Below are 18,324 nucleotides of genomic sequence, written 5' to 3'. Positions count from 1 at the left end.
GCGCTGACAGACATACTGAGAAGTCACATGGGGTTGTTTAAAATGCCAACCATTGAGGATCAATGGATTTTTCTGTGGCGCTAGATTTTATTTACAGATCACTAAAAGCCTTTTCAGATCTCCCCACAAGACTAGGTCATTATTTTCTCTTGAAGCAGGGCATAATGTCTAAAAAGAGAATTTGCCCATTTAAGATGATTCTGAAAATGTAAGGTTCTAAGCAACTAGAATGAGTATTTTCAACAAAGTAGAGGTTTTGACATACCTCAAAATGCTTAATAGGAGAAAACAAAACAAAAACACTCAACAAGTATGGCCTAAGGAACACACAACTAAGTGTTTTCAAATATATGACTACAAATAAGTGCACGTAAAAAAACCCAAAAATTATATATATTACAGGCAATTTGTAATGAACATTAAAGGATGAGAACAAAAATGCTGGATGAAAACATTTTGCAAACTGTACACATACCCTATTCATTGGCTTACTTAAAAGTTTAGATTTTTTTTCTATATATATATTATTTTAAGTATACATCTTTACATTCGTTACCAAGCATTACTATATCTATACAATTTAAACAGGATCATTTGGAGTGATGTGTTATAATTTAGATAATAAGATTTTGAAAGGTAAATTCAAGTATATGACAGAGCATTGTGTCTTAAAAATAGCACCAGCTCTTGGCAAGTGTGTACACATGGTCATCGATTTATTAAACGTATAACTTTGTTCTACGTAAATAGTTAACATTTACCCCTCAACAAATCACACCTGCCATTCAGGCACGTAAAAGGTTACAAGATATCACGCATCTGTTTGCATACTTCCATACATAGCTTTCTTTACTGTAATATACAGTAGCAATGCATTATGTCCTGTTGGACATTGTCATTAAAAATTGACAGTTCCAACAGTAGTTATTTCTCAATTTTAAGCCTCTGTTTTCTTCATATGGCTCTTATTTATAGTAAGAAATACAAGGACAACTCAAGGCACTCTGTTTTAGAGTGGTCATCCATACTTGGTGAAAAAAAAGGTTAAGACCAATGTAAATGAAAGAGCAGTTCATCTGGGACGCTTCCTTTTTAAAAGATGAAAGAAGAAATAGAAAAGCCAAGTACTTTGTGTAGGACTACATCAGCAGTTAGGGCTTTTTCCTCCTAGGTAATGCAGATTAAACTCACATACAGTGATTATATACATTTACCCTGAGATTCCAGAGGAAATATTGAATCAAAACATAGCGCTACCGATACAGTGGCGTCTTGACATGTGCCCTTGACATGGCAGCTTTTCTTCAGTTGGTCCTGTGAACATGATAATGAAGAAGTCTGGCTCATGCCACAATTAGATATTGATGGTAAAACAATCCAAAAAGACTTGTAGAAAAAAGGCAAGCTGCAATCCACCAGGTAAGAAATGACAGGAGTCCCCGAAACAGAAGAGGGGTGAAAATGTTCTTGAGTCCACCAAGTGCCATTGTGATTTGAGTAACTGTGGCCTTCGTCTTTTCATCGGGGCATGGCAGTTCAGAATATGCTGAATGAGATCCCTGTGCAGAATCGTTTGAAGTGCCAGTATATTCGGAGATGCCCCATGAATGATTGCCTGTTGAGACATGATAATGAGTCATGGAGTTTGTGAAAGAGCTTAGGTAAGATAACAGAGCTAGAGTACATATCAATATAAAGAAGTCTATTTAAAACCATTTTTTGCATAATAGTTTAAACAGCAGAGCATCTAATTTTTAATACAAGTACAGTTTTTTTCAACTTTTGAATTTTCTTTAATTTGGGTTAAGGATTTGATAGGCCATACCTAGTGTTTTCAGTAGCAGAGTTGTGTGAAGTAGTATTACCAGAGGTGCCACGTATTGTAGAGCAATAACACAAAGATAGTAAAACACCCGAGCAACCTGAAACCAAGATATAATAAATAATAAATTCAACATATAAATATCTAAAGACCACCTCAGCAACATTCTGAAATCAAACTGAAATATGGCAAAAGTTGACAAACTAGCAGATCATAGCCAAAAAAGGTATTGTAGACAACACTCCAAATGTGTTAACAGTAAGGCATCTATATAGGGCTGCAACCAACGATTATTTTCATAATCGATTAGTTGGGCGATTATTTTTTTTTACATCAGATAAGAAATATGCAAATTTTTCATTTATTTAAAATGATTTAATGAGCAAACTGGGTGTTAAAAACAAACAGCAGAATTTAAAAAATTACATAACATGTGTCATTGTGCACACATCACTTTTATCTCAATGGCATTTCTCTAATCGCCTTCTTATTTTACTGACATAATAAAAGCTATATTTTAAAAAGGTACAAGAACCCAAACACAATATTTCTCAAACTAGGTTTTAATACCTAAACCATAGGTTTCCAAGTACCTCAAGACATTTCTAACCTAGGAAACCCCCTTTCTTATCCTATTTTTCCCCACCAAAACACTGTTTTACTCAATGAGTAAGACAGTATAATTAGCTTCTCAAGCTAGCCTTTTATGTGCATGGGTGAATGCATTTATATATTTAACATATTCAGAAACACACAGAATCATCTTAACGTGTTCCCTTAAATATGGATAGGTATTGTAAATCTCACCATTTTCTGTAGTTCCATCGTACTTATTCTTCCCGCTTCCTTCTTCATTTGATCTATACATTTCTGTGCCAAATTTAAATAAGCTTGCAGATGATGTCTCATCACAGCTAATCTCAATGCACACAACAGAATGATGACCCAAAGGCGTAATGTATCAAAGGACTCTTCAGTCATTCTAAGGAAGGAACGGGGGCTAGGGGTTAGTAAAAAAAACACTGAATTTGACAACCTTCTAAAATGTACTTAAAATACCCAATCCTTAAATATATGGAGGCGCTCTCAAAGTGAAACTTACAAAGGCACACTTTCCTTGCCAAGTGGTGGATTCAGAATATAGTCCTTGGTGATTGGTTTCACCCACAGTAGAACCATTAAAAGAGGAGCCAAAAAGTTGATGTGAAGCAAAAACCTGTAAAGAAGAGAATATACATTTTAGGCCACTTACAGATCTGCAACACATGCACCTGTGCTGCACAAGTCAGACACCAACCACATTCCAGTTTACCACAGCTATATTCCACAGTCTGACCTCAAAGCAGCTACCAAAGTACATAATAATCACTTACTGGAGTGCATGTGAAGAACCATGGCTATCCTTAGACTATTATATATGTAATGACACACATAAGAAAATCAGGTATAATGATAATTTGGAGCCACATCTAAGGAGTCAATCATGGAAATGAAACTGAAGTTCTTACTGAGTAAATTTTTCTGTTGTTTGGTTTAGGGCATCCAGATGCATCTGAGCTAATCGCAAGCCAGGGAAAGTCAGGAAAGCCCCAATAAAAGCGCAAAACACTGCAAGGAATAACTTGAACGTCAACTTGGAGACTGGAGCTCTAGAAAAGAAAGAATATAATAATAATAAAAAAAAAAGGGCTTTAATATGTTGCACAATAGAAGTAATTACCGATTGAGAGTAGACATCTCATTTGCTCTCATTGTCACTCACTAGTAAGGGGAGTGAGCATGGACAAGCAATTATATAGAATTGTAGTTAAACCACAATGTTTTGGTGTAGCAGTTATGGTGACATTAACTAGATTACAGCAAACAATTTTAACATAGTCTGCAACAATGAAGTTAAAAAAAAACAAAAAAACATTTTTCCATTGAGGTGGTGGGGGATGAGTTGAAATCTCTTCTTTTTATTCCTTATTGAAGAAAGCTATGTGGTCATAGCTACTGACATGCTAATGCTAGTGTCCCAAATGATGCAACACTTATATTAGGGCCTAGAATTATATCCTTTCTGTATCTTGAAACACTAAATAGTTCGCCAACACAATCATAGGTTTATCCAGCTGAGATCTGTTTACAACAGCCAACGAGTGCAGATATAGCAGCAAGTCTACGTATCCCACATTTAGCTTTCACATTCAAATTGATTCCTTATGGAAGTAAAAACTGAACTGAACAGACTTACTGGGATTCGAGACCTTGCTTTTGTAGAAACTGCACAGCACTTTCTGAAAATTTTGAAAAGCCTGAAAGAAAAGATGTACATAATCTAATCACATTCCGATCTAAAACGCCATGTGTCTGAATAAATGTTTGCAAAAAAAAAATTTAGACATTACTCTTGTTTAAACACAAACAATACATAACTAATTATATATATATATATATATATATATATATATATATATATATATATATATATATATATATATATATATATATATATATACATACACACACAGATCGGCCATAACATTGTGACCACCTGCCCAATATTCTGTAGTTCCCCTTTTGCGGCCAAAACAGCCCTGACCCGTCAAGGCATGGACTCCACTAGACCTCTGAAGGCGTGTTGTGGTATCTGGAAGTCCTGTAAGTTGCGAGGTGGGACCTCCATGGATGCATCCTGGTGCCATGTGTTCTCCAGGTAAGTGATGCACCCAGCCATCCACGATATGTAAAAGGAAACGTAATCCATCAGAACAGGCCACCTTCTTCCAGTGCTCCGAGGTCCAGTTCTTATGCCCATGTGCCCATTGTAGCACTTTTGTCAGTGGACAGAGGTCAGCATGAGCACCCTCACTGGTCTGCGCCCCATACGCCGCAAACTGCAATGCACTGCGTGTTTTGACATCTTTTTATCAGGGCTACAGTAGCTTGTCTGTTGGATTTGACCACGTGGGCCAGTCTTTGACCCCCATGTACATCAATGAACTGTGGCTACCCATGACACCGGTTAACAACTTTTCCTAGGTACTGACCACTGCAGACCGGGAACACCCCACAAGAGCTGCAGTTACGGAGATGCTCTGACCCAGTCGTCTAGCCATCACACTCTGGCCATTTCAAAGTGGCTTAGATCCTAACGCTTGCCCATTTTTCCTGCTTCTAACACAATAACTTTGATTATCTGTGTTATTCACGTCATCTGACAGTGGTCATAATATTATGGCTGACCAGTGTGTGCAATATAAACATACATACATATATCACACACATACCCCCATTATAACAAACCACAAAGACAACTGTACTTTGTGTTTAAAAACTTAAGACATTTTATAGCTTAATATTCTGAGCATCTGCATCTTACCAGTCTCAAGCCCGAATTCTAAGTAGTTTTCTGTCACTATAAGAATTGCCATCGCTTTTACAAAAAAGAAAAATCCAAATGTTACGCAGACAGATCTTTCTCCGCCATCTTGAACTTTGAAGTAATGTGTTGTCAAAGAGAACAGAACTTTTCTGTATACAGTGTGGTTAAGGAGAAAGAAAATATTTAAAGAGCTGTCATATATATTGAAAACAGCAGCTTGTGACTTAATTTGTGGGCAAAGCAAACTTTTTTTTCCTGCTGACTTGCAAAACTAAAATTCAATCAGTTTTGGAAAATATTTTTAAATAGGAAAAGCGTACTTTTACAGTACATTTAACGAGAAAATCTCACAAATACAAACAAATCAAAGACAATACCAAACTTCAAAATACTATTAAAAAGCAGAAACCATTAGAGAAGAAGTTGATTAACTGGAAGATAATAATCTCACAAAATCTTATTCAGCCATGTCAAGTGTATGAAAGCAACAGTGCATATATTGTATAAAATACAATTAGTATTTTTTTTGTTCAAGGATACATAGCAAATGCCAGAACAAGCATACACCACACTATACTGATATTCATTTCTTGGGACGGGGCCATCAAACTGTAATACACTTCCGTTATTAGGTACACCACAGTAGCTGCAACAGTGAAGTCTACCAACCATTGGTACTCTGGGAAATAATGAAGTGCTACAATAGAGCATAAAAAGAAGGTAAGTAACAAAAACTCCAATTTTATGTACTTTATTCATACAACCAGTCAGACACTGTATCTAGACATAAAAATACACGCTGAACAGTTACCTAAAGTGTCCATTTCAGTAACAGTCTTTGTCTCCAAATGTAGATCAATGTCCTTTGGAATGGTTAGAGGCTTATTCTCAATGTGACCATTGTATTTTCTGCATAAAATTACAAATATATATCCATTACAATGCAAAACAAAGTAGATGCATCAAAGGTTTAAATTGTGTCCCATGGTGGAAGATTGGTATCTTCACGATATACGAATATAAACAAGATCAGGAATGTAGCTGGTCCTAAATAAAATGCTATTTATAAATATACAACACAACATTCCAGTTAATCCACATCTATACAGGCCAAGAGATTTTCCTCCCATTGTTTATGTAATGCAACACCATACGGGAGACCAACTGGATCCAAAGAGTAACCGCTACATTACCTATCTTTTTTGTTTTTTCCTTTCAATTGTTGTTTCCCTGCAAGTGTTCGCAGCTCATCTTCTGTTGGATGCTGATACCAATATAAACTGTAAGAGAAATTGAATAATAACAAACACTAAGCTATATGGCAATACAGTAACATCAAACCAAGGGCATGTTTGGTAGGTGAATAAGTTAGTGTTCAATAAAATTGAAAATACATAAACAAAACAGAGGAAAGCTGAGTTTTGATATAACCCCCCACCTCATACAGAGCAGATTTCTAAAACCTCCTTAATAGGACCACTATCAGCTCAAGAACATTTGTCACCTCATTAAGTGAGGGGGATAAACATTGGCCTTGGTTTAAAGAGGTTTCTTTTTTTTTTTTTTTTTTTATAAAAAAAAAAAAAATTGTATCAACCAAGAATTTTTTTTTTTAAACTAATACATAAGGGCAGGGCTCAGCAAACCCCTGGTGCCAGATCGCCATGTCGACTCAAAACACTTCCTGGTACCCAGGGTTTTGCAGGGTTGACATCATGAAAGCAAGGGTCGCAAGGCTCCCAGCAGGGTCACATAATGCCTCACCGCACCCATCCAGGAAAGCATAGAGTGCGGGATTCACAATGTATAGTGCTGGAGTCAGTATGTATGTGTATACTGGAGTGTCAGTCAATGTGTATACGCATAGTGCTGGAGTCAGTCTGTGAGTGTGTGTATACTGTAGTATCAGTGTGCATGTGTATATGTATAGTGCCAGAGTCAGTATATCTACTGTATTGCAGTACCAGATTCAATTTGTATGTGTCCACAGTGTTAGTGTGTAGTTTTATATATGTTTATATGAGGGATGCACCGATATATCAGTGGCCAAATATAATCGGCCGAAAAGGGCATTATCGGGAAAATGCTGAAATAATTAAAAAAAAAAAAAAAAAAAAAAGGCTTGGTTGCGTACCTGCGCATTGGTCGCACATTGTGCGAGCAGCGTCTCTTGTACGGGTCAGGAAAAGCAGGAACCCAGCGGAGTCACATGAATGCACATCACATGACTCTGCTCCGTTCATTCTCTTCCCCTGCGGCCGGGGCCAGAGAAGTTGTTCAGGAGGAAGCAGCATGGCCTCTGCAGAAGTCTACAAGTGAGAGATCTGCAGTTCAGGTAAGGGGGTGGGGGAGGGTATATGAGCAAGTGTGTGTGTGCGTGTGTGTGTGTGTGTGTGGCATGTGTATGGCATGGCATAGGGAGCCTGTAATCACACTTCTAATATGCCCAGGTTCTAGTATGTGCTGGTAGCCTGGGCATGATAGGAGTGTGATTGCTGTTAGACATAGACTATGTGTCTAACAGCAATCACACTCCTATCATGCCCAGGCAGCCAGCACATACTAGAACCCAGGCATACCTAGATTCCAGCATGTACTGGCTGCGAGGAGTGTGATTGCTAACAATCATAAGTAATATTGTTATTGAATTCACACTCATATAATGCCCAGGCTCTAGCATGTACTGGTTGCCTGGGCATAATAGCAGTGTGGTTGCTGTTATATATATATTATGGGGGGGGGTCATTTTCGGTTTCGGCCAAGTGGGTGTGTGTATGTGTATAAGAGTGTTGTACTAGCATGTATGATGTTTATGTTACAGTATGGCATTAGCAAGAGTGTGTAGGTCGGTATGTGTTTTTTAGTGTATGGTGATAGCACGTGTGTACATGAGCGTAGAATGTTAACTTATGCTCACTAACACCTCACAGTAACACAGGCTAAGAGTGTGTTAATGTATGGAAAGGCTCAACAAACCCCAACATTTTTGGGGAAGAAAAAAAAAAGCTGGCTCCTAGATCCAAACCAAGTGTTGGCCCTGGGAATCCTTTAGCATGAATGAAACAGCAAAATTCTAAATAAAAATAAGAAACTTCAAACCTTCATAAAAATCCTGCTGCTGCATCGACCACTTTAGCAGCCATATTTCTTAACTCCACTAAAAAAAAAAATAAGCTCACACCATTCCGGTAGCAGACTGTTCAGATCAATGACATCTGTCTGCTGTCGTTTTAATCAAGGCAGTTTAGAGCTACACTATATCTGACTATAAAGATAGTTTATGGCCAATGATTGCCTTATACTAATTTATATACAATGTAATAAGGTTCACAAGGCAACACCATCCAATCCAGAAAACAGAATAAAAAAAAAAAAAAAAAAAAAAGAAGGATAATTCATTGGAGATTAGAAACATGAAATTCGATTTTCATTCGGCCAACTCTACACACAATCAGCTACAAGGAATGGATCTGTCTAGCTGAGGGACAAGCTCCAAAAAAGAAATCACGTGTACTTTCCAAGTACAGGAGAACTATTATATTCAACACCCCAAACAGTTTATTATATATTAATAAAAAAAGCAAACTATAAAAGTAATAAGTCTGTCTGCACAGCTATAATAGAAGTAGAGCAACACTAACACAGATATAACGGTACTAAAATGAAATACACGATAGAAATCGAGCACATTACAAGCAAGAGGGAATATATTTTATTTCATTTAATTGGAGCTATATTTATTTTTATTCAAATCACCTATTTGGTCTGATCATTTATTCCATGATTGTTATTCAACCTCTCAGGTAATGATACACAAATTGCCAAAGCGCCAATGTATTTTCCTGTGGCGTTTCATCGCCACAATCTTAATATACCTAATTTATTGTCAACTTGCGCCGTTGGCTTCTTTTTTTTCAAGTTAGTTTTTTTTTCTTTTTTTTTTAAATGTTTTCACTCAGTTCACATTAGTCACCTGTATATGTTCTATATTTCAATCTACAAAAACACATTAACCCCAGGTCATATTGCCTTGCGTTAGAACGCCTCAGTCTTAATCACACAGCCTGACCCCCTGAATCATGTCTATGGAAGAAAGTGGTTCTTTGGAACAGTCAAACACACAGCTTAATGTGGGGTTTCAGCAGCAGTCAGCTAAAGTATCATATGACTGACAATGGCAGCCTCCAGCTCTGTGGAAAATGCATATTGGAACACATCTTTTTAAACACTAAGCTACATAACTGTATATTAGACTTGTGCATACGGATCTGTAAGAATTTTAACGAAATTTGCCTATTTTGTCAATTTGTACAAAATGAGTAGGGATCCAAAACAAACTAATACAAAGTTCCAAACTTTTCCACTTTGTCGGAATGTCTCCTTAAAGCTTCTCTTTCTCAGCAAATCTGTGTTCATTATTCTGGCCTCCCGGTGAACTTTCTGTAAAAGGATGGAGCGTCGGGCCACATTGGAGAAACGGGGAGTGTGTACCCGGAGGAAGTTCAATGGGAGGACAGAATAATGAAGACAAATTTACTAAACTGCATTATTCTGGCTTCTCGGTGCACTTCTGCAAAAGGGCAGAACCAGAGGCACGGTAGAAGTTCACTGGAAGGCCATGTCCACAGAGAAGGGGACGAAGAAAGAAGACACGAGGACCAGCGGATGGAAAAAAGCTGCAAGAAAAGCAGAGCTGCGGGGCAAGAAGACAGGGACAAGGAAGTGGTTGACAGAGAAAGTAGGGAAATATTCAGAGAGAGCATGAACAAGTGAATGAGGATGAGTGACAATAGATTTTGTTTCTGAACGAAGCCCTTCTGAATCTGGTTTGATCTGAAAACGCAGGAGAGAATAGTCCGAAAATTAAACAAAAAGTTTGCCCAAATTGTTTTTGGTCCATTTGCACAAGTCTATTCTATACAGCACTATACGTAATGTTTAAAAGAAAAAATATTTTTGTAATTCCCTTTTAAATGAGCTCACTGGCAGACACAGACTGAGCCCGCCTGTGCTTGCGCGAGGATACATTTTATCACAAATCATCATCAACTACAAACGCTACATTGAAGTAACCTTGCCTAGTAAGTTTGTATTTTACATAAAATCAGTATTAGACCCAAAATTGGGCATCGGGAATAGCAGCACATTATCTACCCACGGGTGAATGACAAAAAAAAAAAAATATATTACCTGCCATTGCAGAGAAGCCAACGAGCAAGAGAATAGTGAGGGATGATCTTTTGCAGGACACTGGCCATCACCATGGTAACAACCAGCTGCACTCCTATAACACCCTGCAGGGGAACAAAGGTACAACAGCCTATTACACACAGACTTCAAACAGAAAATTTCACTATCTTTACCTTTTACTTTTACAGCACCAACAATTTACAAAACTATGAACTGAGACGAAAGACACATACATGTGGCAGAGACAGCCATGGTCTCAAACTTACAATCAAGAGTGGATGGGGTGTAGAGAAACGGAGAGAGATAGTGCCATAGAAAAATATATAGAATGCATCACAAATTCCCTCTTTAGCAGAATCTGATTGCCTAGAAGGTTTTCATGCTTTCAGGTTTCCCTTTTAAGGTGTTATATATATATCTGCAACACCGGTCAGGAAACAGCTACTGGTAAAGATACCTACTTGTGTTTCTTAGTGAAACGCTATTCGGGGGGGGGGGGGGCGGGTTAGACGGCCTCTTTACTTTTTAAACATTTGATATCCCAGCAACTTCATCTTAGTAATTGTGTGCTCTGATAAAATGTTCCTTCATTAGCTATTGACAGCTTGTGTGACTTTTTTCCCCCCTTTTTATTTTATTGGTTGGCATTTGATTAGTTACTATATAATACAATACGTCTGTTTTAAGATACATCAATAAAGTGCTTGCTATAAATAAGCAAAAATATTGTTTTGTTCACGCTACATGAAATAAAAAACATGGAATACCCAAGAAACATGACTGGGAACATACAAAGAATGGTCGATACGGAGGAAGAACGGAGAATGTGAACACGCCGGTACGCAAACAGAACTAGATTTATCAGCAAGGTGAAATTCAACAAGCAAAGTCAACTTCCAGATAGGATTGTTTCAGTCAAAGGCTTGACTTTTGCAAGGTGAAAGCGAAAATATTCTCATAAAATGTATTTTAAAACGACAATTTGCTTTTGGGTGTGGAGAGAGTGACAATGCTTTCGTTTAGTGGTGGAAAGGTTTTTATGGGTTCTTTGTCATTGACTATATCCTCCAAAATCGGAATTTAACACAAAGTGCACATATTCCAAACCAGGCATCTTAAACAGAGTAAGGCAGGAGCATTGTTAGATGTCATTAAACATATACATGAGGAACTGCCAACATATGTCCAGAAGCTCTTAACTAAAACTCCTGTTATCTTATCGCCAACGTCTGCAGTGTTTCTTACGGTACATACATTCACATGGAATGACAAAACTACAATGGACTGGCTGCCAAACAGATACATAAGGTCAGCGGGCTTTGCCGACAAGTTTATAATCTACCATGATCTAGAGAGGACCTTCGAACAGATCTAGGCTAGCTGCTCAATCGCGGGAGCTGCAGTCAACACGGTTGTTGAGGTACTTGTAGGCCATCACTGATAAAACCACATACACCTCTGATTAAGAGTTTATAACAGTCTGTATTTAATGATCAACAGAACAAAAACCTACTAACAGTTAACTTTCCAAACAATCTTTCATAGTAAAAGCAGAGTTTGGATGATATTGCTCCAGAGGATTTTTACTATAAAGCCTTAAGGGGTCTCTGTTAGACTTATTCATGAAATTGACTCCAGTATAAACATGTCCAAGATTGGGTGCCCGACTGTTCTTGCTGCAGGAGACTTGCGCATTTTAATTTACTTTTTGATAACGTTATGACGGGCAAATCTGCCCTTGTTGACTTGGATATGCATTATACAGGGGCAGTTCAAGCCTTCTTGCAGAAATTTTAACCCTTCATGTTGAAACGGAATGTCCACTAAATAATATAATTCTACTTTCAGATGTACCACACTTTTGTTTTATGTAAAACATGCTATTAAATATACAAGTCATAAAGAGTGTTATTACAACTTGAAGACCCAAAGAACATGCAAATATCCCTCTGTCTACTGCTGTTTGATGTATAAATGTATTTATACTATAGTCCAAATCTAAGCCTTTACAAGTAGGAAGCCTAAGATAGCCCTGAAATGTAATGCAACCAAATCTTACACTGCAGGGAGCTGGGCAAAAATGTGTGAAAAGAGGAACAATATTCTACCGGAAGTAAATAGACTCACACCGCTGGAAAATACCAGTCCTATTATGGAATTATATTTGGCTGCATTAGCCCAGATATGTAAAATAACAATATGGTTTAACATTTCTTAGAAACAATTAAACATTAGGTGTTCTAGTGCATCCAAAGGCCTAAAATGATAGGTGGTCTTTACATCTCACAATCAGCTTCCAAGGAAAACATATATATCGTTTTAAATTGTCCGCATTTCAATTCTGCAACAGACCAGGCAGATACGTTCAGTATCATTGAATGCTGCTCTGCATAGTAGTGATAAAGCACTAAATTCAGTTTGGAGATCCTTCACGTTTTGCAATTCAGTAGGAAAATATTTAAGTGCACACTCACCATTTTTCTGCTGCGTCACTTGCCCCCACTGTAAGAATTGTAATGCTCTTTGCTTCAAAATCATAAATATGCCCTATAAATGGAGAAAATAAATACATCAGTGCAGTCTGACAGCGAAAAAGAAGTGAGATCAGGAAACCAGCTGTAGAATTGCTCAAGTGGCAATAATAAAGGTTCAGGATACTGTGTGTGAAGTTATATTGATTTACACGGCACTTTGATGTGGGTTGCTGCATCACAACAGCAGCTACAAAACTTACACATGTGTGTGTGTAATGGTGAACAGAGGTCAGGGGAGTCAATGTAAAGCAGTGATGTAGATGTGTGTCAGAGTACAGCACAAAGGGGTGTCAGGGTGAAGAGCCAGATAAAATGAATAACAGTGAAACACAGTAGCTGTGTGTGACAAAGTATTACAAAGTCAATACAAGAGAAGAAAACCAAGTTACACTGAGCCAAGATACAATCAGAAACACCAGTTCCAAGTCCATGCGGTTCTCAGGCAGAAAATAGTCAAGTAATACCTGTGTCCTGGGGGCAATATGTTGCTGTCCCACCAAATGTTTAAGGACTAAGCGTGAAGCAGTCTCAACTTGTGAACAAGAGCACCACGTAACGGTCCAGACTCACACGCAAAGGTACAGCATGAAGCAGACCCAACCTGTGTAGCAAAAAAGTCCCAGCTCCTGCACACCGACAGTAGGTGTTGCATTCCCACCTGTGTGCAAGGTCACAGTAGAAGGAAGCCCCACCCAGCATCTATGAACACAATGGATTTAGTATGGGTCCCACCTCATGTGTCCTATGTACATCATGAAGCCACACCATGTAAGGCTGCAGTGCGACAAGCCCCCCGTGCGAGACTGCCATGAGACAAGCCCACCGTGCGAGGCTGCAATGAGCATCAGTCTGTGAGGGATAAAGGGTGAATCAGTCTGTCAGCATAAAGCATGAACAGCCCCATTCATTGTGTAGTGGCTCAGGATACAACGAATAAGCAATAATAAAAACACCCTAATACCTATGTTTGCAAGTGCATGTCAGAGTGAGGTAAAGGCATATCTATCATTCACAGTTATACTCCTATACAGTTGGCTATAGAAACAGCCAAGCTGAAAATCACTGGGAGGCAAAATCCACCTTTACTGTAGATTTGGCAGTAACACACAGCCATCGCACTTTAGTTACCAGTTATGTCCGAGTCTCTGTGTGGATCAAGGTGTTGCATGTGAAGACAGCCCAAAATGCTCACATATGTCCCAGAATCACACAGCTTTCTCCATATACCGGCAACCACAACACTTCTTGTGCTAGAGGTCACGCTAGGACCCTTTCACTCAGCAACGCAGGAGGCTGACTCATAGGTGCCTTAGGTCAATAACACCTTAAAGCTTAAAAAACTATCATCGTATGAATACGAAAAGCCAGCGCACAATACAGAAAGCCCAGGGCTACGAACTAGAACAAAACAGAAACAACAGGACAGAGCTAGTTATAGGTGTTTTTGTAATTTCGAAGCAGGCAATCCCTAGTCAGCTATAACCTCAGACGGAATAGGGTCCTATGCAAGTGTAATACTTGGCGCGATTCATGATGCTAAAGCGGAGGGACGCAGAAAAAAATACGAGAGGGGCCAGATATTGTAACTTCCAGGTCAACACCTGCATCACTAGGGGGCTAAAAGGGTTATATACACCAGAGACTGAATATAGATACACCTTCGCAGCTCAAACACAAGATTACGTGTCTCGAACTAGTTGTATACAGCTCTGGTATCCGTATTGTAGTCAATATATCGTGTGTTCTTTGCAGTCAGCGTTCTCAGAACGGTAGTCAGCTAGGTGTTTAGAACTCTTTACGGCATCACAGCGACGAGGCAGCATGTCATGTGACTGACCTTGAAAACGATCGCTCTAAAAAGCAGTTCTCTGGATCTGTGTTGTACGTTGTGTAGCGTATTTACCTTCTTTCCCAATACCTCGCAATGCCCTGTATGAAAGTGCTAGATTTTCTTGTCAATGGCCATAAAAACTGTGTTACCTGAAACCTGTTGCCATATCAGCCTTTTTGTTAGGATACATCTATTTTTTTACATATTGCTGACCAAAATTTAGAGCCTTATCATGCCCTGTGTGTGATGTATAAATTCAGAGGACAGGAAAAAATTAAAGGTGTTCTAAAAAATATCAAACCTTTCGTCGCTGTTGCCAGAGATGATTTATTGCGTTGTTGACTTAGTGGACCCTCAAACAAATTCCTTATCTCCTGTATGCCCCTGTTCATTACCGTACGGAGAACCAACCACATAGATGCTAATTTAAAAGCAATATATTTTTAAAGGAAACTAATCATCAGTAGGAAGAAGAGGTAGACAATTAAGGTACTTTTATAGATCACAAGTCTGATGTCACCTAGGATGTTGTGATTATTATTTTTATTGAAGACTCTGTGACCAAGTTATTATGGACGGTCCTATTTATAAGCCACTGGCGAATTCTATAGGACTATTAGAGTAAGGATAATAATCCAATATGCCAGCTCAATTCAAAATACAGCACCTTCCATTAATATGGACACCCTTGGTAAATATTGTCTTTATTGTTTAACCATTTGATCTTCAAAAAATACACAAATATTCTGCTCTCATGGATATCAAACAATTGTTAACAACGCAGTTTTATATATAACAAAAAAAAATTGTTAAATATATGTGTGGCACAGTTATTGGCACCCCTATGAATTCATATGAGACCAATATATTTGAAGTATATTCCCATTGATAGTTTACATTTTTTGGACACCTGGGTGACTAGGAACAGGAAATTGTTCAACCATGACTTCCTGTTTCACCAGGGTATAAATATTAGGTAACATATGGGACAAATTTAGTCATTCATTGCAATGGATAAAACCAAGGAATATGATGTGTGCGGCAAAAGGTTGTAACCTTCACAAAATGGGAAGTGACCGTAAGAAAATAACAGCTGGAGAATTGCAGAAGTTAGTTGTGTCTTGGGGTCAGAAAGTCTTAAAAATTACAATTCGATGTCACATCACCACAAGTTTGGAAGGGTTCCAAGCAAAAAGCCACTGCTGTCAGGAACTTCTAGTGGGATCGGGTTCTATGGTCAGATGAAACCAAAATATAGCTTTTTTACAATAAAAACCAGAGGTGGGTTTGGCGCATGCAGACAGGTAGCCATATGGAAAAAACCTGTGGGGTGGACTGAAATTCCACCAGTGTCAACCTCGAAATGCGAAGGCTCTAGAGAGATACCGTATGGGGGAATGGTCTCAGATCTCTTGTTATGTATTCTTCTACCTCATCAGGCTTTATAGGAGAAGACTTGGAGCTATTATCTTGGTATTGACTAAAAGGTTGCCAATAATTGTGCTACACATATATTTAACATTTTTATAATCCTCTGTCGTGCATACCTCAACCTGCATCGAATGCATTTTGTCCACCCTACGTGGATTAAATCATAGGTTTAAACAAACAAAGACAAACATAATGGTATTCACTGGGCATGCTCTGAATGATTGCCTTGTTTTGTGTACTTGGTCATTATTATTCTAGCAGCCACCCAGGAACCTGAATTTTAATGCTTTTTAGGTTGTTCACTCTAGGTCTAGGGCGGAACGATGAAAGGGGGTGATATGCTGTCTACGTGGGGAGAACTGTTCTACCCTATGTGTTATATATAGCTAGATTAAATCAGGATTGAGCATAATCTGGAATATATCTCATGTCAGATACATCACACAATGTAAAGATTCACTAAGAAGTTGATACATCTATACACAATCCTGAGAAAATGTGGTGATGATGTTCAGCATCAAAATCTTTTGATATATTTATAATAGCTTCCCTTGTAGAACTGCATTGATCATGTATCGTCTGATAATATATAAAACATACAATTCATTAAGTTAAAAAATGACCTCCAATTTCGAAGATTACCCAAATTGGTATGTACAAAATCTGATATTAAAATCTGATATTAACGTGTCCTTGAAAAGATGCGAGTATAATAAATTTCAGTTACTGTATGGAGCAGTATTTGGTTGATTTTCCAGAGAAGAAAAGGCAATTTGAGGCAAGCATGAGTCTTAAATCTGAATTATTGTACAGTTCTGTAACCCAAGTGAATGTCACAAAAGGCTGAGTGCTCAAGCATTTGTCATATTGATTCATTTTAATATATTTACATATTAGCATGCAACTAAGATAGTGCTCACAATATTGTTGGTTAGCTTTTATTTCTGAGCTGAGGATAGCTTTGGATAATTGTAATATGAGAGTTCGAAGCTACGGTACACACTAATCCAGTCTCTGTTGCTTTATGAATGGCCCGTTAAGATGGGAGTAACTGTGTAACTTATCTTTTCCAGGTTTAAAGTACTGTATGATGTTTTATAATGTATATGGAAAAAACAAAACTATTTATTTACATACTGAATGTAGTTGTTTGATCCGAATGTCAATTTCATTTTTTATTTTACATTGTTTTGATCAAACACCATATGTAAAAAAATGTTTTGCAAATATCTCGAAGGGCCTGCTCATGCACCCAGCCTTTGATCTCACTCTTTGATGCACGGCTGCTCATCTTGAAAACTATTGTGATTTGCATTTGAATGACCTTTATATGAGACCATTACCTCAAGAGGAAACCTAAACTACAAAAATCCATCTTGAAACCCCAGATATATTATTTGTTGGTTAAAAGATGCAAAACAACAAGATGAGAATAAAAGATGGCAAAGCTCTTACCTTTGCATATCCTTGCAAAAACAGGGGGAAAATAGCCTCTTTCCAAAACGGAGCTATTCAACATCAGTTATTGAATGTGAACTTGCACCTGCCTTTCTTCTTGATCCCAATCTATAATTTGATTCCTCAAAAATGACAAATATACATCTGTCTGATGCCAAATTTGCTCTGTGAAGTCATGCCCCATATTTCACTATTTGGGAATCTCAGAGGTTGTTTTTTTGCTTGTACAACTTTGCCATTAAATCCCCTTACCTTTGATAAAGGTGCATCTTTACAAGCTATATTATTAACAATCAAAAAAGTTTGAGAGCAACTCTACCAAGAATGGGCAGCTGCTTAATAGCCTGTCCCTTGGAGTGTCCCCGCTGGCATCTCAAGCTTTAACTGACTTATGCCATTAAAGAGGAAAAATCTCCATCTACTGTATATATTAGTCAGATCTTGCCCACAAGGGCAGTCCGAAATGCGAGGGCAAACTTCCTTGTCTCAAGGGAACCAACAACCCCAGGCATACATTTACTCCTGTGTGCAGTTGATATCCCTCTAGGCACAAGTGATCAAGAAGATGTCAAGACTCTTACACTTAGGGTAGAGCCCAAGAGATGCACAAAGGGTCAAACAAAAATCATATTTAGGTTCTGGACTGCCTTTGGGGGCAGGATGATGGAGATTTTTCCTCTGTAATGGTACG

The 18,324-nt window shown here is 38.1% G+C and overlaps 1 protein-coding gene across 3 annotated transcripts; it reads right to left on the bottom strand.

Annotated features, from left to right (window-relative positions):
* Positions 1 to 1,032: 1,032 nt before the first annotated feature.
* TMEM161B (transmembrane protein 161B) lies at positions 1,033 to 14,203 on the bottom strand. 3 transcript variants are annotated; one of them, XM_053475102.1, is made up of 13 exons: positions 13,994 to 14,203; positions 12,854 to 12,926; positions 10,380 to 10,483; positions 6,383 to 6,469; positions 6,001 to 6,098; positions 5,730 to 5,886; positions 5,187 to 5,338; positions 4,059 to 4,119; positions 3,331 to 3,471; positions 2,925 to 3,038; positions 2,630 to 2,804; positions 1,826 to 1,922; positions 1,033 to 1,615 (listed from the first exon to the last, which is right to left on the bottom strand). In XM_053475102.1, exons 2-13 carry the CDS (start codon positions 12,854 to 12,856, stop codon positions 1,344 to 1,346), a joined length of 1,461 nt encoding a protein of 486 aa, XP_053331077.1. In that variant the 5' UTR covers positions 12,857 to 12,926; positions 13,994 to 14,203; the 3' UTR covers positions 1,033 to 1,343. The 3 variants fall into 3 exon arrangements, with proteins under 3 accessions (XP_053331077.1, XP_053331068.1, XP_053331086.1); XM_053475093.1 differs by having other exon boundaries at positions 14,042 to 14,201; XM_053475111.1 differs by lacking the exon at positions 13,994 to 14,203 and adding an exon at positions 13,378 to 13,480.
* Positions 14,204 to 18,324: the final 4,121 nt, after the last annotated feature.

This window comes from Spea bombifrons, chromosome 1 (genome assembly GCF_027358695.1).
Source record: "Spea bombifrons isolate aSpeBom1 chromosome 1, aSpeBom1.2.pri, whole genome shotgun sequence".
In the NCBI taxonomy this organism is placed as follows: domain Eukaryota; kingdom Metazoa; phylum Chordata; class Amphibia; order Anura; family Pelobatidae; genus Spea; species Spea bombifrons.
The sequence above is the reverse complement of the archived record's forward strand: the minus strand, read 5'-3'. Positions and strand labels throughout refer to the sequence as shown.

Excerpts from the sequence above, each read along its gene's own strand:
- TMEM161B (XM_053475102.1), bottom strand. Across the intron at positions 5,887-6,000 it reads TACTGAAATGGACACTTTAG|CACTTCATTATTTCCCAGAG; the intron begins GTAACTGTTCAG and ends GCTCTATTGTAG. Across the intron at positions 4,120-5,186 it reads AGAATTCGGGCTTGAGACTG|GCTTTTCAAAATTTTCAGAA; the intron begins GTAAGATGCAGA and ends CTTTTCTTTCAG.